This window comes from Zonotrichia leucophrys, chromosome 1 (genome assembly GCF_028769735.1).
Source record: "Zonotrichia leucophrys gambelii isolate GWCS_2022_RI chromosome 1, RI_Zleu_2.0, whole genome shotgun sequence".
Taxonomy (NCBI): Eukaryota; Metazoa; Chordata; class Aves; order Passeriformes; family Passerellidae; genus Zonotrichia; species Zonotrichia leucophrys.
In genome coordinates, this window is record NC_088169.1 from 26,444,778 (window position 1) to 26,470,650 (window position 25,873).

A 25,873-nucleotide genomic window follows, 5' to 3' on the forward strand; every position below is an offset into this window, starting at 1 on the left:
AGGTCAAACTGTGAAATAGTTTGTGGCCTCTTACCAGAATCAATTTGTTTTTTTCCCCGAAGTACTTCAACATGTGGCATTGCTTTGCAATATAGGTAGAAGTAATAGCTTAAAATTTTATATTCCTTGAATATAAAAGAGACCTGTACTTGAATACTGTTGTACATGTAAGAGTTAGAAGTACATTGAAAGTGTTTGAAATAGCTCCAAATAAATGTCTCATTAACCTTATAGCCATCTGTAATTAGGGTCCTTCCTTCTATCAAAGTGTCCGTGTGTTCACCGAGCTGAATTTGTGTAACATCAGATTTGGTGCTGATGTGCAACAACCAGCATGGAAATGAAGGAACAGGATCGGAATATGACCTGACTCCCTGTGGGTCGGGGTGGTGGCAGCATCTGAATAAATGGTGGCTGCAGTGCTCCTGCAGTGCCAGGTGTGGTTCTGTTGGAGCAGTGCTCCTGTAGAAGGGTGGAGTTTTCCTCTGAAGGTCCCATGGCGGTGAACATGGGCCTGGTCCTGCTTTGGGAATCCAGTGGAGAAGACAGCTGCCCCTCTGGCAATTCAGTGGGAAAAGGCTGCTCTGATGTTCCAAATCTGGGATTATATCCAGGAAGTAATGCTTGGCTTCTCCCCCAGGCATCTCATAATGAGATTGTGTAATTTTATCAGTCATACAGTGACACTCAGTGGCCCATTAACAGAAGATATCTCCTGGAAAGAGGATTGGTTTGTGGAAGAGATAAAGGAAACTGCCCAATTAACAGAAGATAACTGCCCTACCTCTAACAGATGGTGAATAGAATACACACGTCTCTTACAACCCAGGACTGGTATCATAATCATAATATAATACAAGAAGGTTGTCCCATCTTCTGTCTGCTAGAATCATAGCTTCACTAGCTCTATATCCTTATGAATGAAAATAATTGTGAAATCTAACAGGCTCTGACCATTAGCATAGTGAGTAGTTGCTACTTGGCAGTGAAAGTGTTTTACAGATTTAAACATGATGAAAAAGGTTGACAATGGGAGGAGGTGTTTTCTTGACATCTTAATTGCATCTTTTTGTAGTAAAAGTAGGAATAGAGATCTGCTTCTCAGCTGTGTTTCAACAGACCACAGAGTGCAATAGTTAACTATCCTTTTTATTTTTTCATCCATAGTTTACTTGAACAATTTAAAGACCAGCAAACATGTAGACGAGGCATTTTCACAGCCCTTGTACTAAGTATAAAGAAGAATGCACAAGTCCATATATTTTAATTATCTCTGTCCTGGAATTCAGATGGGAAATTTGACTCTTCCCCTTTGGTTTGCTAAAATCCTAGTAAAATCCTACTACAGAGGTAGTGTCACTCTAGGTAGTTCTGACCATGTCTGATGGTAATTTACTGTTCTAAATGTAAAGCATAGTTTAAGGGTACAGTCCCTTTTGAATAATCTGATGCTCCTCTAAGAATGCCATTTAGGAATGGATTTCATTTTGTCTGATCTTGGAAATCTTGCTGATGCATACCATCTCCATATGCGTTATGTTGTTCCTTGGAAAAAAATCACAACAGGTATTCTTGCTTGATTTTTCCTAATAATTTACTTAATTTAGTAATTAATAATGTTAATTTAAAAGAAAATAACTAGTGTGGCATATCTTTAGGTTTATTACTTATTTTTGGATGAATGAAAGCAATCTGCTGCTTGCTTCCCTCCATCCTCCTGTTTCTTTAGAATCTGTAAATATAATGTAAAAGAATTCCATGTTCTGCCCTGAAAATTTGATAGCTTTAGATTTTTTTTTTTGGTAGATTACTGAAAACAGAAGGAACTAATGGCAACAAAGAGTAAAAGAAGAAAATCTGCATTCTGAAGTATCTGTACAACTCTCTTGAAAAAATCTTTGTAGATACTCTGAGTGACTGGCACTGTCTGTAGATCTTAGTGGCCTTCAGTTGCCTTAAAAAATGAAATTGCTCTTCTTTTACAGCTTTTCTTGGCACCAAAGGAAGCTGTAAATTTCCTCCACAAAGCTGAATTTCAGATGTTGGTCTGGAGCTACTTAGAAATAAACTTGATTTTTAATTAATTTAAGTACTAAGGCTGTCAAATACCCTGTGTCTTATGTGACACTTTCCCTTCTAGTTTCTCTTACCACTGCACTTTGCAGTGTAGTTTTTTTTCTCATTTGCCTTTCTAATTGCAAGTGAGACCCTTGAAAGGATTTCCATGTAGAGGCGGTCCCTGACTGGACCTGGGCGGAGGAGCTGGAGGCACACAGTGTCCCTGTCCCACGGGCAACAAGGGGCAAAATGTGTCAGAACTGGTGCCGTGACAGGAAGGAAAAGTGCAGCAAAAGCATTTTTGCTGATGCCCTTTAACTCATGTACATCACAGATCTACTTTCTTACCATTATTGCAGTGACTCCATGGAACTCGATGAAGATTGTCTATTAGGATGGAATAGGAGACTTTTATCTCTATCACTTTTATTGTTACTTTCCATGGAAAGAAACAGGGAAACTTAAGATTCACCTGCAGAGAAAACACAGGTATCAGAAATAGCTATACCTAACCAGCCAGTATGTCAGCAGTATTTGGAATTTAAATTGCTTAGAAAAGATCTCAATCTTCTTTGAGTAACTGAGGTGAGTTTTTATGTATGTGAAACAAAGAATTATTGTAACCCTCTTTAGGAGGAACACAGATCACTGGCTTTGTCATCCAAGAGGTCAAATTATTCAACCACTCAAAGTACAGAGCATGTGGAATTCAGATAAAAAATATGTTCCAAATTGGAAATCAGAAAGGACAATTAGACTGTCTTCAGACTGCTATCTTGCAGTGTCCTGGTACCAGCTCATGTGACACAACTGGAATATAGTTTTATTAGGATAGCTTCAGAAATGTTTTACCCTAAGTATGATGCACAAGAAGGCATTAACCTGAAGGCTGAAATAAAATTTATATGAAGGACACACATAGAAATGTTAGATATTTCACAGAAACTGGAACATTTGCTGTTGTGACAATATCCTAACAGCTGTGAATTGCAGAACTTTGCATCATTTTGTCATCATACTTTTCCATTTCCTCTATAAACATGTCACAAAAACTTAATTCATCCTATTGCTATAAATCCATTTCCCCTTCTGTCTGCATATACAAGACCCTTGCAGGAGGTGGAAAGAAAGATCAGAGAACCAGGATGCACCAAGTAGTGGAGAATATGGCTTGGCTGGGAAACTTGTGGGCCTGGCACCATTTTCTGTAGTTAAGATATACCTGCCTTTGCTTCTAATCACAACTTTTCCCTGAGAGTTATGAATAAAATAATCTATTAGCAGTTAAAGAGTGTTAATATCTTAAATTTCTTTTTCCTCTGCACACACTTACGTCCAGTATTCTGTGACTTGTAGGCAATTGATTGGCAAGAGTTTTGATTTCAAATGTTATTTCTGACAAAAATCTTCATCCAATGATTTAAAATTCATTTGCTGAAATGAAATACATTAATATTCTGTGGTAACAGATCCCTTTATGGGTGACCCACAGGAAATGTGTTAATTAGTCATAGTTTCTGGGAAAGAGTTGTTCTAGATCATTTTCTTTGGTTTGTTTTTGGGGTTTTTTTTGTGGTTGCATCTGAAGAGCTGCATTTTGATATTCCATTATTAGTTATTTAATGGCATGTGTCCATGACTCGTAGGTGAACGAAGTAATTTCCTTTCTGTTTACCATGTCTCGTGTTGAGGTCGTCCTTTTTCAGAATATGAGACCTGATAGGGTATTTATCTGATAATTACATTAATTCTTTTATCTGTACTGTTCTATATTCATGTGAAACATAACAACCTGAACAGCTTTCAGCATTATACTCTTCATTCCGAGCTTGGCAAATTCATATCAAGGGCTGGTATAATGCTGTGCACAAAATGTAAAGCTAAAGTGCTCTCTCTGTAGGTATTTGTGAGTTGACCTATAATTTGAAATCTAGCTAAGAGCCTTTAAATGGATAAGAATTTCACCCTTTATCTCCACAAATACATACAAATTAGATTTTTTTTGTACAAGTGGACTTTTTACAAGCTTAATCTATTTTATTGGTTAGCAACTTTAGGAAATATAGGTTATTTAAAAATTATTTCTTTAGAGGGATTTTTGTTATCTAGAGTTAAAATATACCCATAAAAGGACTGGATTTGGCAAGATACATAAAAATCTGTACTCTGTGCCGTTGTTTGTGAAGGGAGATGGCTGCAGGAAGGTGTCAAGTGTAAAAGAGCAGGTACTCAGAACATTTGATGGAGACAAAGATGAGATTATATGATCTCATGTTTTGGTAAATACTGCATGATAAGGATAGTTTCCTTACAGTATTCGAAACGAAAGCACCTTTTTTTTTGTCTTCACTTTAGAGAATTACAGCTTTGAGATATTGAAGTTGTTTCTCTTCACTGAATGAGAAATTGGAAGCTGAGAGCCTTTAGTGCAGAGCTGTTGTAATGCGTGAATGTTTTTTCACAGCGTGCACTATTTGTTCTTCCTGGAGATTCTGAGTGATAATGGCTTGGCAGTATCTGATATCCTAAAACTCCAAAGTGGTTGAGCACCTGTGTGTTCAGTGTGTAGTTTTAACAGTGGTGCTAATTGCTTAATTGACATCAAATATTCATAAAACACAAGGCTGTTAGGAGAGCCTGCCTCTATTGGTGTACAGTACTCCTTTGTGGAGGAAAGGAGTCTCAGCCTGGGTGAACAAGGCTATAGCTGATGCTGAGAATTTGTTGCAGTCAAGTCTGTGGTTAGAGTGCACTATCCCTTTTAATCAAAAAACATTTAGAAAAAAGTAGAAGAGAATACTGTTCAATGAAATGTACTTTGAGCTTGGCCAAGGCAGTTTGAGTTTTCAATCTGCCTATTAACTAAAGTGCATATTAACTAATTTGAGTAGTGTTTGTAGTCATATTATTTGGAGAGAAAATAAAATATTGAAGACTGTTGCTGGTAATTATGCCTGAGTTAATAGTTCAAGTGGAGAGTCAGGAAGTGTCAGTGTTTCCACTGATTTCAAAATCATGTTAAATCTCTTGACTAAAAATATGGGGAAAGACTTGGAATCTTTCAAAGTCAGTTACTTTTCCAGCAACTACCACTAGCATCTTCCTATCATCTTTTTGTTTTCAACCGTTGAATACCAAACCCCTTGTCTTTTCAGGCAATACATTTGTTTAAATTAAATCTAGATGAAAATTACTGGAGTAGCATGAAGGTGAATCTCAAGCTAATTTCAGTTTGGTTTTTTTGTTAATCAGAAAAAAATAAGCTGCAGAAATACTTAAACTCTTAAGGTAAAATCCTGTTAAGTGTTTCTGTCTTTCTTCTGAGACTTTGTGCCTCAGTCTTTTGCTGGTCTTTGCTTTTGTGGTTGCTGACAGTGCTTGAAAAAGTAAAAGCTATGTAACATTTCGTTGATGTGTCAATAAAACCAGGTCTCAGTACATTGAGCTTTACACTATAAATAGAAGCAGATAATGCTGAGGTATATTTATGGTTTCTTGGACATATTCTTAATGGGCTTAAGCAATGGAACTTAAAAAAAGAAGTTAATGTTGTTTGTTTTTCTGGCAGTGGCATCAGACTGCTTTCTTCAGTGACTCTGGTGACATTCTGTAAGTTGTAATACCCGAACACTGACAGAACTGTCAGATCCGGGTGTTTGGCTTTGGAGGTTGGCATTACAGGACATTCAGTTCCTGTAGTTGGATTTTTCTTTGTGGCCCATGTCGTGGCTTGAAGTGCTGTTTTTCTGAAAGTATCTTTTTCTGCTTCACACAAGTGTGGCCTTATTGAGCAATGCACCTGAGTTTGTGCGTTGCATTTCTGCCTCACTGGCAAACAGAGCCTTACTCTCCCATGCTTAGTTTTTTATGCTTGTACTGGGAGTGGTTTTGGAGGTTTGAAGTTGTTGATTTAGGTTAGTAAAGTGCATTTATTTTCTATAACCTATTAACATAGTGAAAAAGAAAAAATATTCTGTGCTAGCAGATAGTTTAAGTTAGATATGGTTTTATACATTTGTGGTAAATTTATCAATCTGTGATAAAACCAGATGAAATTAAGCTAATAAAGAGATTGTCTTTTATTTTATATTGATGCTTAAAGTAATGCCTTGCTTTAGGGACACAAATTCCAGAGTGGTTGGCTTATTTAGTGTTGACACAGTACTCCAGGGCTATCAGACCTGTAAATACTGACAGTAATGGCAGGAGGGTGCTGTTTAGAGCTCTGTCTTCCCAGGTTCATAGGTAATTTTGGAGGCCTCTTATGACTGAGTCATGATGAAGACTCATTGTATGCAGTGAAACTTTAAAATGTGCTTTGTTGAGCTAAGAGTGTTGTCATGTTGTTTGGGTTGGTTCATCATAATTGAGAGATAATTGTCAAGCTGGGCCTCTGTAGAGGAAAGTAGAAACTGAGGGATTTCTTCTTGGTTTTCCAAGTTTATGAGGCATTTCCATTAGCAGTTTAGGTAATCATCTCTGAACTTAGGCACTTCACTTATCAGGAGTAATCTTTGTGCTGTGTTTGTCTGGAGTGTCCTTCCTAATGAAAAATCAAAAAAAATGTTGTACAAGTTGATGTATTTTACAGGAATATCTCACATTCCCTTGTAATTCTAGGAGTATTAAGTGACGCAACTGTCAGTAGATAATTTCTGTGCATTGCACATTTAGTGCACTGACAAGATAAATAAGTACTGTGTACTGATAAAATGGTAAAGATACCATGTTTTGTTATTGCCATAGAAGTAAGGTGGAATATAGAAACATTGTCCTGCTTTACTTCCTTCCAAAATGTTTTGGCTTGCTCAAAGAATGTTATCTGGCCTTCAGGAATGGGCTGAATGACACTTGACTTTTGACAAGTCCACTTGGTGGTAAGGGAGAAGTTGTCTGACTGGAAAATCAATGCGACTTTTATACTGACCCACGTCCTAGTTTCGAGCCTGTGCTAGCTGTGGCATGGGAGAAATGTGAGTGCACTCCCACTGAGCCAGGGGCACTTGCAGGGCTTAGCATGAGTCCTGACTGGGCTATTGGTGTGTTTTAGGAGGGGCTGTCATTTCTGTTTCCTTTGTGAACAGCTTCATATCATGTATTAAGTGACTCTTTCAAGTTATTGGAAGTTGAATAACACATAAGAAAGAAGGGGGGTTTACTTTTGGCTTTAGTTTTATGCCTAGTATTGAAATTTTGTCCTTTGGTGTCTTCTGAACATAATGCCTTCATTTTTCTGTCGTGTAAGAATCAAGTAATGATTTTGGGTCCTTTGTGTCTGCTTCTAGTATCTGCTTCTGGGATGGCAGAAGTTACTTTTCTTTAATCCTTCTATTTCACTTTACATTTTACTTGATGACTTCTACTCAGCTATTTTGTGGTTAATAGTCTGTGTCCAATAGGTTTTCTTTTTATATTTTTGATGTTCTCTCCAACCTCGAGAAAGTCATGCACATCACAGAGATAATTGTTTTATTAGCTTAGCTGCTCCAAACCTGCAGAGTGTTGCAAGATTTTATATGTCTATTCCCAATAAATTATGTAGAAAATGATCTTCAGCTGTGTTGCACTTAAGGGCAGTGGAAAAATCACAGATGTGAATTGATGAAGAAAATGTTATGCTGAATGTTCAAGTTTGAGAACTAAATTTTGTTTTAGGCTTAGTGGCCAAGTGTGTACTAGTAAAGTAAATGGACCTATTGACATGAAGACTAGCTAGAAAAGAAGGAGCCGTGTCTGTATGACTGAATTCTGTCAAGAACTGCACAGGTACATCGAGCTGCTGTGGGGAATGATGCCTTGGCTGTGTAAACTACCAAAGACACACTGTTTGTGTGGGGTTGGTTTGCTCCATGTCAGTCTGACAGGTCACCTCTAGAGGCAGACAAGCACCGGTGCCCAGGAGCACTTTCAGGATGTATTTAATGTACTAAATACCATGTAGCTGTTGAGGATGCAGAAAATAAGCTTCTCTCTAATATGCTTAATGAAAGAATGTGTAAATGCCCCAGGGCAACATAGAGCAGAGATTTTGAGTTTAATTTATGACATATTTAAATTACTCCAGATTTGACCATATGATGATGTTAAAGTTGCAAATGCCTGGGCTTCTCCAAGTGTTAGAGATGTGTTCTGTGGTTCAAAAATGTTTTTCATAAGGTAGGTGTGAATTAGACTGTTGACTAAGGGATGGTAATTTTATAATCTATGTCCTCAAAAAATTTACTTCTAAATGTTAAAAATTGATTATTTTGGTTTCATGTAAGTACTTTTTTTACAGTGATTTGTACGTTTTTTACAGTTAATAGAACACAGAAATAGTAATTTTGGGGAAGCTATAGGTGCGGTAGAGTTTGATGTGAATGTGAGAATGTGGCACACCTACTTTTTTTTTCTACAGCTTTCATAGAAGAGGAAGTGCTCTGAGTTGACAAGCTGAGGTCTTTTCCTGGCAACCTAAGAGTCTCTAGGCTTGTTCATGTGTGGAGAAATGATTACTACTAGTATTTCAGGAGAAGAGTTTCCCTTTGCTGCAAATGAAATTCTGAGCTATGGCTGGCTAGTCTCAAAATTGTGAAGAATTTGTCGTATATTAAAATATTTTAATTAGCACAGATTTTTATTAGTGATGAAAAGAGAAAGATATGAATACTTACTAAATACCTAATTTGACTGTGGGTCTTAAACAATTCACCCTTGTTTCACTTATAAACAAAAAAGTCAGAACAGTGGTTTTTATGGATGCTCTTTCATTGTGTTGTGGGACAGTGAAGTGCAGTTAAGGCAGTTTTGACATTTGACTTGGCTCTGGGTGTTCTGGTGATCGTGAGCTGATAGAGAAAAGTATGAGGGGTCATGTGCTGCTGGCTGTGTATGTGTAGATGGTCAGGCATGTGATTAGTTAATTCAGTGTGTGACTCATGTTTCTGCAGGAGTTCTGAGTGAACTGACACAGTAACTCTTTTTTCTCCCATAGTGTGCTGGAGAAGAGAATTGGGTGGACAGTCGCACTATTTATGTTGGGCATCGTGAGCCACCTCCAGGCGCTGAAGCATACATTCCACAGAGGTTTCCAGATAATAGAGTAGTCTCATCAAAGGTACCTATATTGTCATTCATTCATTTAGATAAATCAGCTGAAGCTATTATTTCTGTTTATTTTTTCAAGTTTTTTTCCTGTATATTTTTTGCTTTCCCCTACCAGCAAAGGTAAAATCAAGATATCTCAGATTTCTTCTGGAGAAACTAATTGCTCATTTGTCTCTAAAATGAATAGAAATGGAATAATTTCTCCCATGTTTACTGTAGTACCTAGTATAGTACAATCTGTGAGTAATAATGAGCTTTTCAACAAAGAAAAAAACCAATTTTCATTTGAGGCAATCCTGGAGTAAATAAAATCATCCTAAAAAAAATGCATCCTTTGTACTCGAAAGCAATTCCTCAAAGTACTAGAAATAATTTAATTTGTTGAGCACTTAGATTCATCATACTCTATCCTGAGTGTCATTCCCTTCAAAAGCTGTTCCTATGGGACTTTGTCAACAGTCTTCTTCATTCACATGAAAGTGCATCATACTTCAAGTCTTGGCAGTGTAATACATTTGTGCTGTTTAGAAATCTTCTAGTTGTCCCTTACCTCAATTAGTAAGTTTTAACTTCCTTAAGCTCCAGCAGCTTTTTGTGAGCAGTTGGGATGTTGGTGCTTTCCAGCTGGCTTTCTTTAGCCAAAGGTTTTTACTGCAGTGCCATTGAAACTTGAATGCTTGCAGGTGATGTATGGCTAACAACTTAAGAGCTCCCAAGTTTGCAATATACTTAATTTTAATCTTCATGAGCTCACACCTTCAGCTAATACAAAATAATCAATTCAGAATTATATCTCCATTACTGAGAATTTGTTTTTGAATACTGTCTCAAATCCTCAGCAGTTTTCAGAACCTTGGTAGCATTGTGATCTCAAGGAGCTGAGAGATTACCCTTGTGGACCTGAACACTTGCCAGCCATTAACATCATGAAAGCCAGACTTTTCACAAATGGTGTGTCAGTTCTCATGTGAGATTTTCTGTTTGCTACCTTCTTACTGTACTTCATTCAAAGAAAGTGTACTAAGCAGAGTGTAGTATTTAGGCATCTTTAGAGAGAATGCTTGAATGCTAAGGCAGATGAAGTACAGTCAGACTGGTACAGTGGGAAATCCTGTGCTCTACACGTTGGTTTGTACTGTCTTTTGAATTATGGAAGAGCAAACACACTTAGTGCAAATTTTTGTATTCCTGTGGTATTTTTTTAATCACATGTGAGATGTATGTAAATAAAGCCATTGAAGTTACTGCTGATAGTTGTATTGAAATAATATGTCAAAACATAGTTGAACAGGATGTTTTTAAGTTAGTGGAGGTTACAAGTTGCTTTGCTTTGCAGAGTGAGATTTTTAAAGTATTACTTAAACATGTGTTGAACTAAGGAATCCTTGCCAGCAATTAGTAAACATACATGACTTCAACCAGTTCAGGATAGAGACTTTACTGGATTTTTATTTGGATTTACAGAATATTCAGTTAAATATTTAAATGTTAAACTATTTAGCTGTGAACTGTATCTGTAAATAGCCTTTCGTAAACAAAAAGTATTAGTGGAAGTACATTTTATATATATAAGATGTTTCTCAATTTTTCTGTTTATTAATTAAATACAGTGGTGATATTTCAGGAGGGAACAGAATTCGTGTAAAAGCTTTATAATATTCAAGAGTTCCTCAGATTGATGAAAGCTGTTGCTTATATATGAGGCCTTCCTGTGCTGTCCCTTTCAAGTGAACTCTGTTATTCCCACGCTCCATCCCAGACAAGCTGAATAAGGCACTGTTGTGGCTTGACTAGCATTCATGCTGGTTCTCTGAGCTGCTTCCTTTTCCCCTTTCACCTGTCTTTGTCCCTTGCTTGTGAACCCTCAGAGGGGGCACCTCTTACAGTGTGGGGAATGCAGGCATTACATTCCTACTAAATGCTCAAATGTGCAAAATCATGCAAAATGTGCAAATCCGTAATTGTTAGAGTAAAGGTACCTGCTCACAAGCACACTGTATAGTGTTACCTCAACCATGAAGGATACTTCCTTCATCTTTCATCAGCAAGACAGACAGTAACTTTCAGCTGGACTTTTATAGGTGTTTAGTGCTTATGTAAGAAGGTCTGTGATTGCTCTTCAAGGATGAGAAACTCTAAACTTCCAAGTACAGACTTTACCCCAATGTAAGACAAACTGAGTTTCTAAAAAGGATAGTTCAAAAGCATGAGGAAATGGCATCAATTTGTCTGTCTGTATGCTGCTTTACTAAAAATGTCATGTCATAATGCCCTGAAAAAGACATCACCTTGCAGTAGTGTGAACCTTAGACCTTACTGGTCCTTCCAAAGGTACACTTTGCTCTGCTTCACCAGGGGCTTCCTGGTGTCAGCAAGGCAAGGCTTTGATTCAAGTGCAGAGGGATAGCTCATGGACATTGCAGTGTCACTGTGGAACGTGGTTAGTGCTCTGTCTGCCTAATGATACATTCCTGATTGGGAAAAATGATACAGGGAAGACCTTGCCTAGACAAAAGTGTTCTTTTTGTTTGGTGTGTTCATTCAATTACGGTATTAACAATGTATTGCAAAAGGTGTATGCTGAAGTAGTAAAAGACAAAAACTCATGTCTTTTGGATTGTGCATGCTGTTCCTTTTACCTTCTACAGACAGTGACCTTTATAACATGTATCCTTTTGTTGATTTAACATTCAGCTGCTTCAGCTGCCTTGGGTGTTGGCCTTTGAAGTGGCTGTTATGTACCCTTGATTGAATTTTTCACATGACAGTGCTGCAGCATGGAAAAATATCAGCTAGTAGAAAAATTCCAATGTTTCAAATGTAGAAGAAAGAAAGTAATTGAATTGGCAGGGAGGTGGCTTGCCTTTTTCTGAAAAAAATTATTCACATTTTGATACTATTTACTTTTTGGTGGAATTTACAAATTAAGTGGAAACTAAGTTAAACTAGGGAGCCATAGCAGCTACCAAAACTTGGTGAGAAGCAACCTATTTTCCTTCTGAAACAGGATTTTACTTTTTGAAAAAAACTGATAAATTATAAAATAACTTTTTAATACAAAACTTCCTTAAGGTTCAGGCTTCATGTTATTGTGCTGGGAATATGATTGTGTATTTAGTGGTCTTGAATTAATTTCTTCTCTGTGAATCCCTTCAATACCTTTTAAGCCCATGTAAATTCTCAGAATAAAGAACAGTTCAACTACAGAAATGTGTGCCAAAAGAAACCACGAGCCTTCATTTTCAAACTTTCTGCTAGTTTGAGTTAGTAATTTTCAGATTCAAGGATTTCGAATACAGTTATCCCCTGTTTATAATCTTGTTTCTGTTGATGGTCTTCCATTATATTTCCCTTCCAGGAGGAATAGCCTGAGCCTGTTCAATAATTGTTTATGTAAAAGCTACTGCATGTCTTTGCTCAGGTTTGGTCTGTCCCTTTTCCTAAACCCGTGCAATCACACATTTTTTCAATATCCAAATTCCCTTTTCCTGAAGTTAATCTAATACTTTTCTAGAATTGCTATGCTTCAAGGAGCTGATTTGTTGACAATGTAAGGATTTTCACTTCTTGTTCTACTGGAATCAATGAATTGAAGACTGATTGAATGAATACATTTTTCTTCAACAGAGGGAAAAATTGTATTGAAAATAACATCTTTTTTGAACCAACAACATGGAGTCATGGAGTTCAAAAGTTGCTTATTGCTTTTGAAAAAAAAAAAAACAACAACACCCCCCAAAAAAAAAAAAAAAAACCATAAAGAAAGAACCACAAGAAAGAGCCAAAGACTTCAGAAATTCCTAGATAGGAGTAACCTGTTTAATGAGAGCCAAGAGTTTTCTGTGTGTCAGAGACACTTGGCAAAATTAGAAAATCCACCAAGTTTAGGCAGGAGAAGAGATTTCCCCCCATACTACCCACAGAACAAGTTGAGTAAGTAGACTTAAAAAGGCTTTTACTCTTCATTTCAGTCTGTGGATAATCAACACACAGTATTTTGCCTTGGTGGTCCTGCCCAGCTGCAGACTTTTACTGTCATAATTTAATAAAGAGAAATTTTACAGCTACAGAACCCACCTATGCCTGAGTCACCAACAGAGCTGGAGACAGGAGGGCTTATGCTCCTGGAAGATGATACTGAAGAGTGGTGGGATATGACTCTGGCATGAAATGCAAGATTGACTCTACAATGTATGCAGAACTATTCCTTGAAGAATTTGCCCTAAAGAGATGTCACTCTAATTAAATTATACATGAAATTACAAAGTGCTCATTTGTGCTGTAGCTTTATTTCCTGTTCTTCCTTATAGAAAAGCAATCAGTTGAATTCAGGTGGGAGACCTGGACCACTGTTATTTCCTACTTTTTAATGCTGTATGCTGTATTCATGGATCAGAAGTGATACTGGTTTTACTGCACAAATCATGCAGTCTTCAGTTGGCTGTCTGTTTCTTGAGGACTTATCATTAAATACTGATCCAAACATTGATTTCTGTGATAGTGCCCTGAGACAATAATGCTGTGTTTTGGGAATCCTATACATTGCAAGGCAAAACTTAGCTACCTTCAGTGCTAATCTGATTGAGATGACTCACAATTACTCACAGTGGCTAATAGTTTAATAAAGTTAAGTAATTCTGACATGTTTCAGCAGAGGATGTTGAAATATTCCTTTCTTTTAGCAGAAATTCATGCCCTTGTACTGTACCTCTTCCCTGCAGCATTTACTCATAAAAACACACAAAGACTGGGTCTGCTCTGATTTCTCATTTTGTTGCCACATTTAGAAGAAATATTAATACTAAGGAGTACTAAGGAATCCTTAGTACTTAAGGAAATACTAAACCACCTTTATCATTATGAGCCATTTGGAACCCAGCAGAAACCTAGGCTGTCCCACACTTTCCAAGGGGCTACTTCACAGCTGGAAGCCTTTGTCTGCCCTCTCTAAGGCCATGACATAGCAGTTTCAAGATAAGGAGCACAGCCCTGAGCAATATTTGAAAGCCAGAAGAGTGTCCAAAGCCCATAGTGGAAAGAGGCATGGCCATGTGTTTGTGAAGCCAGTAAAAGATTGTGTAGCATACCCTGGGGGGTAGAGAGGGTAGGTATGCAGAGCTGTGTATGGGACTAAAGGCAGGAGTGTTGTGTGTCCTCTTTACTGATCTGCTCTGAATGCAGCTGGAACACAGAGCTCTGCATTTCTGCCTGGGTACTCCCCTGCCTCCCAGCCACACTGGGGGCAGCAGGAGGTCAGATCCATGCTGCAAGGGCTGCAGGGTCAGGTGTGCCCAGCCCTGCCAAACACTGAGCAGGGCAGGAGCTGTTAGAGATGAGAAGAGTAAATGGACTTGTCTGGCAGTGAAGCTGAAATGCCTCTGAATCAATTGGACTCTCAAAGGGGCCAGCTGAGGGATTTCAGTACCTGGGCTGTGATGGGAGTGGATGAGTGTGCACTTCTTCCAGGCACAATAATACACTTTCCTTCTGGGGATAACTGTCAGTGCCTAGAGAGAGCAAGGAAAAGCTCTTCTTTGCTCTTGATGATCCTGCTCAGCATGGGATTTCCAGGTCAGAGGCTCTCTGCAACCTCCCTTGTGCTCCCTGGAGAAGCCATTTACCCTTCCCATGGCTCAGTCCAGGGTTATTAGCAATATTTTATCTTCTGCTCTGGTACTGCCCTTAACAGAGCTTTTAAAGTTTTTATGACAGTGTGGAGTGTTCATGTAGTGGAAGAGAAGCAGAAGAAGAAAGGAAAACAAGACATCCAAATCTAATGCCAGGGAAGACAGCTTCCTTGCTCTCACATGCTCTTTCTTTAGTTTTCTTAGTATTCTCTGTGACTTCTGTCTTCAGTCTGTTATTCTTGCTGTAAGGTTTTTTTTTCTTTTTTTAGAGTTATAATTACATAATTACATGTGCTGGAAGATTTGTTTGTCAGAGGAGTTCCTGATGTTAATAGCCTCTATTTGATAAGACTGGGAGTTGCTGAACAGAGACTACTGAAGATAGACTTGTTTGTAATAGAAATCCTGTTTTATCAGCAACTGGTTTTAAGGAATCCCATGCCAAAATATGTATCTTGGCTTATCAAGTGTGCCATTTGATGTAACTTCACCAAATCTGTTTCATTTTTGCACTTTTTCTGAATGTACCAGTGGTTGTTAATCACTTGTAAAAGCCCTACATGTAGCAGAGCTTTCACTGATCCTTGTGTTGTGAATGACCTTGTGATGTAGAGAAACTGGAATCCCTCCCTCAGTGGCATGATAAACCCTGTGCAGATGATGCATATGTTAATACTTTTGTTAATGTATTGTTGTGTCTTTCCGCATTCATTCCAAATTGTCATAAATATGGCACAACCCTTTTCAAAATATTTCAGTTCTGTTGAGTAACATATAAGCACAAAGTCTGAATTTTTTTTGCTTCGAGTCATTAAATTATTAATTTAATACATTAAAAAACATAGATAAATTCTGTTTTAAATTTTCTTTATGTTTATAAGCAAGTCACTTGAGTTATACAAGGCATATTCTCAACTTACTTCTTATGATTTCAGATAATAACTGATTTCCTGTTTTTTTATACCCTTTGCAATAGTTTTCTGTACCAGTTCTCTATATAGATAGGCAAATCATGTTTCCAAAAAGTAACATTTTTATAAATAAAACTAACTTTAAAGAAACTCTGAAACTTCTGATCAGACCTTTTTCAGCTATTCTATTGAAGAGGATTACCTATACATATATAATATATGTAGTATTTACACCATTTTAGTAATATAATACTTTGTAAGGTGGTGTTATATGTAAAGTGTTATGTTCAGTACCTAAAATGAGACTACAAAAAAGCTGGAGAGGGACTTTTTACAAGGATATTAAATGAAAGGACAAGGGAGAAGGGCTTGAAGCTTAATAGAGGGTTGGTTTAGATTTACCTTGAGCATGGTGAGGCACTGGAACAGGTTATTCAGAGAAGTTGCAGATGCTGCATCTCTGGAAGTGTTCAAGGTTGTTTTAGATGGAGCTTGGAGCAACCTGGTCAAGTGGAACATGTCCCTACTCATGGCAGGGAGGTTGGGGCTGGATTCTTGAGAAGATCTTGAATGTCTTTTTCCACCGAAATGGTATGCACACATGCCTGCAATCTAATTTTTAAACTGCTGCTTTAAACATGTATTGTTTGTTAGTAATCGATATAAAAATATGTTCATTAAAAATACTGAAGTCACCATGGACACAAATGAATGCAAGATCAGCTTTTCTCTATACTACCCTGATTTTATTATCCTCAGGATGGGTTTTGTTTTGTAGAAGGGATGAGAATTATCATAGGAAGATGTTTATGAACCAGGGCTAAACCAATATAGTTAGATATTTTTATTGTAGTAGTTTTAAACATTTATAAGAAGCAGTCAAAAAGGTTGAGTGAAAAGAGTGAAATCAGGGTGTGTTAGAAGAGAGGTGGTGACTATTAAAAGCAAATAATCTGTAAGAAACTGACGTGTTGACAAAACTCAGTACGAAGTGCTTTTTCTTACAGCTTCAGCTTTTGATGTAAAGTGATTACTTAAGAAACTCTCCTTTTACTTAAGAAAATATCTACCTCTTAGGGTGGAAAGAGAATCTTGAAATATGAGCCAAAATTCTGGCATGTGGATACCGAATGGAAAGGTCAAATATGGTGTCAAGAACACTGTATTTTACATTTTGGAATTTGTGTGACTGGCTGTGGAGGTGCTGAAAGCATGATGGTATCAGTAAAGAGGAAGATGGAGCCAGGGGCATGGGTGGGAATACTATGGACGTGCTCATGAGTGCAGAAATACCTCAACACTGCAGCTACTGCAGTTATAAATGGGAAGAAAATCTACTTGCATGATGCTGTTTTGACACCAGATTTATCTTACAGACTCTTGCACAGTGCTTCAGATGCATCTGTTGGCGCCATGTGTTGGCTGGATGCATAACTACTATTACTTTGTGTCTGATGTGTTACCTCCTGTAAGCACAAAGCACCCGTGCACTCTGGCCTGTGGGTCTTCTGTAGCATTTGGCAAAGATCATTTAAGCCATCTCCAATTCAAAAGCTTATCTAAATAGTGTGTAACTGTTTGGATAAACTTATATCATTCAAGTGAATTATAGTGGAAAAAAAAGTAAATATACACAAACCACTTTTTAAGAGTTTACGAAGAACATGACTAGAAATTATTTGGAGGAGAGAGATGATAGTACTAACTCTCAGCAGAGTAATCAGATGGATTTAATATGGTCAGTTTAATGACTTTCCTTTAATTTTTTTTGTTTTGTTTCTGCCTAGCTAGGGTAGAGAAACTGCCTTAAATGCAGCAGTCATGAGATAAATCTTGTTCTGAGTGGCAGCCCCTCAGTTGCTTCTGTGAGGAGTGATTATGTTGGTTAAACATTACCTGCCCATCTGTAAATACTGCTCTGAGCTACTGATGGCTTGGGTAGGGGAAGGTCTGTCTAGACATCTTAGTGTTCATTCTTGCCTACACTGCAAAAATCATTATTTCTCTGTTGAAGATGAATGTGCAGAATAAAGACTTACTTAGTATGCCTGAAACCCAGAGTCGTAAAGTGCTAAAAATTTGTCAGATTGAAAATAAAGTTTTAAGAAGTAGTCTGTGTTAAAGAAGCATCCATTTTAGGAAGCACTTCTCACCCATTAAAGTGTTCCCATGTAATTCCCTTTTATTCACCTAAGAGAGTTTCTGGTCAAAGGTGGAGCTGTGGTAGACCACAGCTTGGCAGGGAAAGGAGTGAACTAAGGTTGGAATATGAGGCGAATTTGATACTAAGGGTAAAGGTGAACAACCTTTTATGGATTATTGTTTTAATTGATTTACTTGATTTCTCAATCAGATACTTTAAATATCTAGTCCAACAGTAAAATGCTATTACTAGATGTTTCATCAAAAACCGTCTAGGAGATTTAAAGTAGAAGTTATTACATAAGAGATCACATTTTTATTTAATGAATGGTGGTTTGGGGGACTTGTGTAAATAATTGAACTTTTAATGGTCAGAAGACCCTTTACCATGGAAAAAATAGTATTTTTATCAAAGTAGCTCTATCAAAAGAGCTAAACAGGAAAATGGAAAAAACTGTTTTTCACTTTTCTTTCCCAGCAGGCAGGGATTCTTAAAAAAATAAATGAATATAATTAAAAAACAGAGCTAACTTACCGGATAATGATGAAAATATGCAATTATTGTCATTGAATAGAATCCATACAGTCATCTATCATAACAGTAGTTTTGAACAATCAGCATTGTAGTGCAAGGAGAAATAATCAAGTCTAACTCCTTGTCTGTGAAAATCCCATGTAGCTGGATAATGAGTAGTGCAAACTACATTCCTGTCTGATGAAAAGTGTTCTGATTGCAAGACTAGAACACTTGATTTTCTAGCTGTTGCATGTCTGCATGCCTGAGTTTTGGCTTGCTCACAGGTGATTTAATACTGAACTAGCTATTATGCAGGATTAAGTGGTAACTTAGGGCATATTTAAGATAGATACTGATTTTTGGCACACAACAGGAAAAGAACATTTCATTCTCATGTCTTGCACATGTTCAGGCTTTAACACCCAAGTACAAAGATTGCTGTATATGATGGGATTTCTTATATGTTTAAAGCATATTTATCCTGGATACTTTTTGTCTGTAGTTGTAATAAGAGCACTTTCCTTCCAGAGCTCTGTCTTTGCCTTCAGGGCCAAATTCAGATGTCTAGCTCATGGAATAATTTGGTTATCAGCAAGTATAAGTGCAATCTGCCAAGAGGAGACAAGGCACATTTTTAACAGAGCAAATAAATTAGGATAAGCTTCTTACCCCATCTCATTTGAAATGAAAGTTTTATTGGAGTTGTCATTTTATTATGTGTCAACGGATAATTTGGATAATAAGATGGTGCAGTGCTACTTTTCTCAAGCCATTTTTCAAACCTTTTCACACAATTTTAGCTGACATTTTTTTACATGTGTTCCAATAAGCAGTCCTTGCAATGTTTTGCTGGAGCTACAAAGTGAGCTGTGTAAAAGCACTGTAGTTGAAGCTGCAGCAGGGGAGGGGATGGGGACTAGATGATGTTAAGATCCTCTATCACTTTTACATGACTTTTTACATTTGAAGTTTTCGCATTTACTGTTTGCAGCTTTATGTACTGTTTTCTATGTCATTTTACAGCACTTAGGGTAATTTGTAAGATCAGTACAGAAATATGCAGCCACTTACTGTTATTCACCACTGTAGTTTATCTTGAGTAGTATTTTCGTCCCTGCCAAGGAAGAAAAGAGCTGACAGCTTTTATTTGGTTGTCTTGCTATTACTGTGTAGTTAGCTCTGAGTGCCACCTATCTCGAGTCATGAACACAGCATAAAAGTGAATTAAAAGTGCTCTTTGAAATTAAGGTGCTTTTAAAATCCATTAACAGCTTGAAATAAACCATTCCATAACTAGCTAACTCTGGACAAGTATTGTTGCTAGTTGAAAAATTATTGCAATCCCTAGTACGAGGATTATCACAGTTCAGGAAAACATTCCTGTTGTAAGAATACATGATTGTTGATTAAGATTAAAATTCAGTAAATTATTGAACTAACAAAACCACTTCTGCTTCTTTAGTTTATCTTGAAATGTGAATTATAAAATTGAATGTGAATAATATTTTCTTCACAAACGTTCATAATCTGTGCATTTGTTTTCAGTACACATTTTGGAACTTTGTACCAAAAAACTTGTTTGAGCAATTCAGAAGAATAGCTAACTTCTATTTTCTCATCATTTTCCTTGTTCAGGTAAGTGCTCCCCATTTCACAGTAAGTACTGTGCTCTTTCTAAAATAGGAAGAAATTGAAAAAAGTTTTAAAATTACCTGATTTTGATGACCATGGAGGTAAATGGTTGCACCTAGAAAGCCTTTAATCACTGATGATATGACAAAAGGGGTTTTATTTAATTTCCAGGTTGTCACTGTGAAATTAATCTGAAGAGAATTCGACAGCCGCACTAACTGGACAGCAAGACCTATGTCTTGAAAAAATAGAAAACAATGTCTGTAATTTTTATTTTGTAATAAACATCCAGATGAGTAAGACTGTTACTATAAATTCTGTTGATGACAGAGTTTTCTTTGTTCTGCAAAAATACTATATTTTATTACAAAATTGTCTTGATCGCAGTTTTCCAACTGTACTGTGATCAAAGCTTGTCAAAACTGTTATAATAGGTATTGATATGATGCTTGCTTAGGGAGGTACATAAATGCTTGCTTTTGAAATGAGTTCCATGAATATCTAGTGTGCTGCTTTATAAGTGTCTTAATTCTGAACCTGTCACAGTCACTTATTGTGTTAAATAATAAAAATCTTACTAAGTGAAGAACTGTATTACTTTGCAGACCAGATTCTGTAGAAAAAAAGCAGTGCAGATTCTCAGCACAACTTAAATTTTGTCATTTGCACTCCCTCTGTGAATTCTGCCTCTTTGTTTATATTTGCAGAAGCTCAATATTTCAGAATTTACTCTTTGTGTGCATAAGAACAGCTCTATTGTATAACATGTAAAGCCAGTGCCATGCTAATTTCTAATGGTGCTCCATAATTTTGCTTCCAAAGCTGCGGATTTCCAGTCTAATACTTCTCTGAAGTCTTGCTGGCAAATATTTTTACAAGGCATTAACATCTGCTATTAATGTGATCTAACTACAGTATTGTATCTTCTTATAGAATCCAGTTTTCAAATTTTTACCAGTATAGTACACATTCGTAAAGTTTTATTGAAGTACTGGTTTTTTTTCTGTAAAAAATTCCTTGATGTCTTTTAACATATTGAGGGAATTGCTTTAAAGATCTTAATTGAAAGGTTGACTGCTAACATTCACAAAAATATAACCAGAAAATACTTGTTCTTTTTGTTGCAGTTAATTATTGATACACCTACAAGTCCAGTTACAAGTGGACTTCCGCTTCTGTTTGTCATCACTGTCACAGCCATCAAACAGGTGAGTAATGTAGGGACCAAAGAGAGAGTTGGGTCAGTTTGGGTTTGCTGTCCAAGCATTGCCCCCTCCCAGCCCCTTACCCACCACAGCCTGCTGGTCTGCTCTAGGAGAAGGTTCAAGAGAAAGCCTTGATGTTGACACTCTTCAGTAGTAGCCAAAACACTGGGGTGTAAAAAAGACTGGATTAGGCCCAAGTACAAAGCACAGCAGCACAGGACTGTTGTGAAGAAAGTTAGCTCCACCCCAGATGGTCCCAAAACAGAGAATAATTTCAGTTGTCCCTTAATAGATAACTTACTGCCTTCACAGTCTTTATGCTAAATGCAGACTTAATGATTCTTCAAAGAAGCTATGCAGAGTTCTGTTTCTCTTTCTTTACAGTGGTAACTATGCATAATTGAGTATATTCTATACTTAAGTTCAGCACTTCTTGTTGAGCAAAAGTTGTGATACATGCAAGTATGCAAGTTCAGTGTGACTTCCCCACTCTTAAGATTTTAAATGTTACACTTTTAAGTGTTACTGTTAGTAGTGACCTACCAAAGCCTGGGTTATGACAGGCTGTGCCTGGTACTGCAGTTCTGTGTATTTCCTTGATTTTTCTTCCCAGCAACTTGTGTACATTTTGGGACCTTCTTGAGGAGCTGTACCAACCCCTGGAAGTATATTACACTAAAGTTATAAAGTCTCTATACATTCCCAGATTATTTTTGAGAGCATCCAAGGTAGTGGTACTTTTGTTGTGCATTGAATTTTCAAATGTGCTCAAGAGAGATAGATCTAAAAATGCTGTGGACCACAAGTGGTATTTTCCATCTCAACCACTGATGACTTTGTTAATCCCATCTTTGTCATAAGGCAGGACCTTTTCAATAGAAAGTTGCAGATTCTCTATCCTTTAGTTTGTCTACTTGTATAAAACACATTCATAGGGTAATTGAGCACTAAACTTAGGGTACTCTGCAAAGTTTCTCAAAACAAAATTGTTCACAACTGTATATTGTATATAGGGTTAAAAGGTTTGACTTCAATGTAAGACAGTCATCAAATATGACAACCTTTTGTCATGTCATGTCTATCATCTTACAGGATAAAGTCCCATTCTCCCAAAATAGATTGCCTGCACTACCACCTTCTTGACAACTGCTTTTATGAGTACTGTGCACTTACTTGAGTCAAGAGAGCATGAGCAAGAGATAGTCACTTAAATACCAGAAACTGTTGTACACTTTTGAAACCGTTATTCATGCAGATGTCTTTATTGAAATACATGGGTTTGTTTGACTAATTGTAACCATGAATGCTCTTTTTCATACATATTCAGCACACCTCTGGTACTGACATGGATCACAATTTCAGTTGTTCTAGTGAGAATATTTTTTCCCTTACAGTGATCAAGGATAATTCTTAAAATTTTTCTTACAAGCTAGAGCTATTCTGTGTCTTTATAGCCAAATGTGCATCACTGTATCATTCCATTTCACTCTTTTCTAGGGTTATGAAGATTGGCTGAGACATAAAGCTGACAATGCAATAAATCATTGCCCTGTTCATTTCATTCAGCACGGAAAACTGGTTAGAAAGCAAAGCCAAAAATTAAGAGTAAGTAACTATGACTTAACAGGTTTTGTGAGTCAGATTTTACTTCATCCTTCTTGTACACTTCGGACATAAAACAAGTTATGCAGATATGTACTATGATGATGCAGCATTTATTGCATTTAATGATTAGATCTACTGCATACTGATTTTTAGTTTTATGTTTCTGAATAAAAGATTTTTATAAAATTATAAAATTAAATTCCTAATGAGATTAGATAAATCTCATTTATTAACATCATTCTAAAAGTTTATATTTAGATGCTACTATTGCTGGTTTTTTATCTGGCTATTTTGCTTAACTGGCATTAACTAACTCCTTCCATAAATGTTACTTTTATTTTCCATTTTTAACTTGGAATTTCTGTCATGATTTATCTTTTCTCTATTTTCTGTCCACTGTGATTATTGCAGAATCATAGGATGCTTTGGGTTGGTAGGGACCTTAAAGATTGCCTAGTTCCAATCCCTGTGCCATGGGCAGAGACACCTTGCACTAGACCAGGTTGTTCAGAGCCTTATTTGACCTGGCCCTTTGGGATGGGCTATAATTACTATTATGCACATTAATAATTTATTTAAGTCAGATTGTGACAGTCAATGCTGTGTATAGAGATATATGCATATGTGCAGATAAAACACATTCTAAATATTTTCCTCAAAACCCATCAAATCACAGTCTCTCCATTGACCTTGTGAATGCTGCTACATTCCCCTTTTGGCATGTTTTCAGAAATTAATTTTTGCTGCTTGTTTTTTTGGATTTTTTTAACATTATTTTCTCAACATTATTTTCTTTAGAATTCAGAAAATTTGATAGATACTTGTTTGGAATTTTCTTTTTTTTTTTTAAATATATTTGTTTGGATGTCTTTTTCTGCTCTGCTGTTTTTGGCCATAAGTGTATCAACAGTGTTCACAGCCTTTCTGCTGTGACCTTCCATTTGAGTGTGATAGCTTCTGCCTGGGACTTCCTAGTAATAAAAAAAAATTAGGACATCACATGCTTGAGAATGTCAGGTATGTTAACTAACCAGTTAAATATACCAAACAAAAATAGTCAAGTACCATGCAGCTAGATTTTGAATTTTAGTGGTTAATATGTCACCCATATTTTCCTAATTTCTCCCCTGTTTATTACCTTTCATAGGGTGTATTTTGAGTGACTGAATGACAGGAGAGACAGACCTTGAAAACATTTGCATAGAAAGGGATATCTGTGTCTATTTGTAAATGGGTGAAATTCTCAGATCTATGTTACATGAGAAAACAGACTCGATTGTAAAAAGTAGGCCCCTCTGCACCCAGAGCCTGAGGACACTTCATCATAAAGAAGGAAGAAAACGATTGCTGAAAAAGGAAGTTTTTTTTCACACAACCAGAGAATGGGTGAGGTTGGCATTGACAGTGGCTCTGCTTCATTTTACTGGAGGTTTTCTGGTCCAGCCCCCAGCTCCAGCAGGGCCCCCAAGAGCTGTTTGCTCAGGATCCTCTCTAGACAGGTTTCAAGTCTCTCCAAGGATGGGGACCCCACTGCCTCCCTTGGGCAGCTGTTCCAGTGCTCAGCCACCAGCGTGGTGAGAGCTAGGGGGACCCTCCCACCTTCCAGGCTGTGCCCACTGCCTCAGGTCCTGTCACTTTCCACCAGAAAGAAACTGTCCCTGTCCCCTTTGCATCCTTAGCTGACATACTGGCAAATACTGGAACAGCTTTTAAATTGTATTAAGATGCTATGTACTAGTACTTTTATTTGGTTTGGATTGAGGAAAATGAGAATTTCATACCTGATTGTTGCAGATATGCTTAGAGTTTGTGTTCTTCTGTGCATATGTAAAATCTGCAATTTTTCATTGCTATTGGTTAAGAAAAAAAAAGCCTTTTTCATATCTACAATTAGATAAATCTCATTTTTTTATAATAATGCTAAAATTTTATTTTTAGATGTTACTATTGCTGATTTTTATCAGACTGTTTTGCGTAACTGGAATTAAGTGACTCCTGCGAACTGCAAGAATAGTGGAATTTAGCTCTTTAAGGATATAACAAGCAATAATTAGGCTGGTTCTTATTATAATAAATTACAACATAAAAGTATATTGAACAGATGTTGACCTACATGAAAAATTGCAAAAATTATGTATTTCTGATGGGGTTTTTATTAAAACCCTGATATTCTTAGAACATGGAATATGTCTTTGCTACTTGTTTAATCTCCAGAAATGTAGAAAAACTAATTTTTCTTGAATGATATGCATGGATATTTTGAATTTGTAATTGGTTGGCCATTCTGTTGCAACATTCTAACGTGCTGTAAAATGTTGCGTATGTTTCCATGAATAAAAATTATTTTGCTCACCTTTAAACATGGATAAAAATAGGATGGACCTAGTCAAAAATTCTGCTAAAAAATGTATCCTGTTTTCAGCAGCAGATTAAATTGCTGGCTTTTTCTGACACTTCTTCATCTGTGTCTAAGAGTAGTTCATGTATCTCCTGCTGTTTTTGAAACAGTTTTGTTGCATTTAGTCTTAAAACAAGTATAATATCTTTCATCTCTCAAATAGTTTTGCAAAAGTTAATAAGACAGTACTGGCAGGGTGGTTATCCTGAGAGGAAAGCCAGAAACAGTAGATCTCAGTAATTCAACAAGGTATAATTCAGTTTTCCAGAGATATCTCTGTAGTTCTTTACTCTTGTGGTAAAAAGGTGCTGTAAATAAAAACTGCTGAATTTTCAAAATATTTATGTTAATCTAGGAAATCTGAAATTGTGGCTTCTGCATACATGCATTTTATTTTCTTGTGTTTTTTCCTTAGGTTGGAGATATTGTAATGGTAAAGGAAAATGAAACATTCCCGTGTGATTTAATATTCCTATCGAGTAGTAGAGGAGATGGAACATGTTTTGTTACAACAACTGGTTTGGATGGTGAATCCAGTCAGAAAGTAATTAAATGTTCTACATTTTCTTTCTAAGGCAAAGTTTGCTTTTAATTTTTGACACAGACCACAATATGACTTCATGCTTATATGTGTAAGCAGGTACACTGATTTGTGTAATTTATGTTTCTACCATCTGACTTCATTTCTCTTA

The 25,873-nt window shown here is 36.8% G+C and overlaps 1 protein-coding gene across 7 annotated transcripts in view; it reads left to right on the top strand.

Moving 5' to 3' along the window:
* ATP11A (ATPase phospholipid transporting 11A) overlaps positions 1-25,873 on the top strand; it is a 117,497-nt gene that overhangs the window by 48,237 nt on the left and 43,387 nt on the right. For all 7 annotated transcript variants that reach the window (XM_064709292.1, XM_064709301.1, XM_064709310.1 and 4 more), the window contains exons 2-6: positions 9,032-9,154; positions 19,887-19,976; positions 21,101-21,181; positions 22,676-22,783; positions 25,597-25,725. In XM_064709292.1, coding sequence (XP_064565362.1) covers positions 9,032-9,154; positions 19,887-19,976; positions 21,101-21,181; positions 22,676-22,783; positions 25,597-25,725 — 531 coding nt within the window. The remainder of the gene's footprint in view (positions 1-9,031; positions 9,155-19,886; positions 19,977-21,100; positions 21,182-22,675; positions 22,784-25,596; positions 25,726-25,873) is intronic.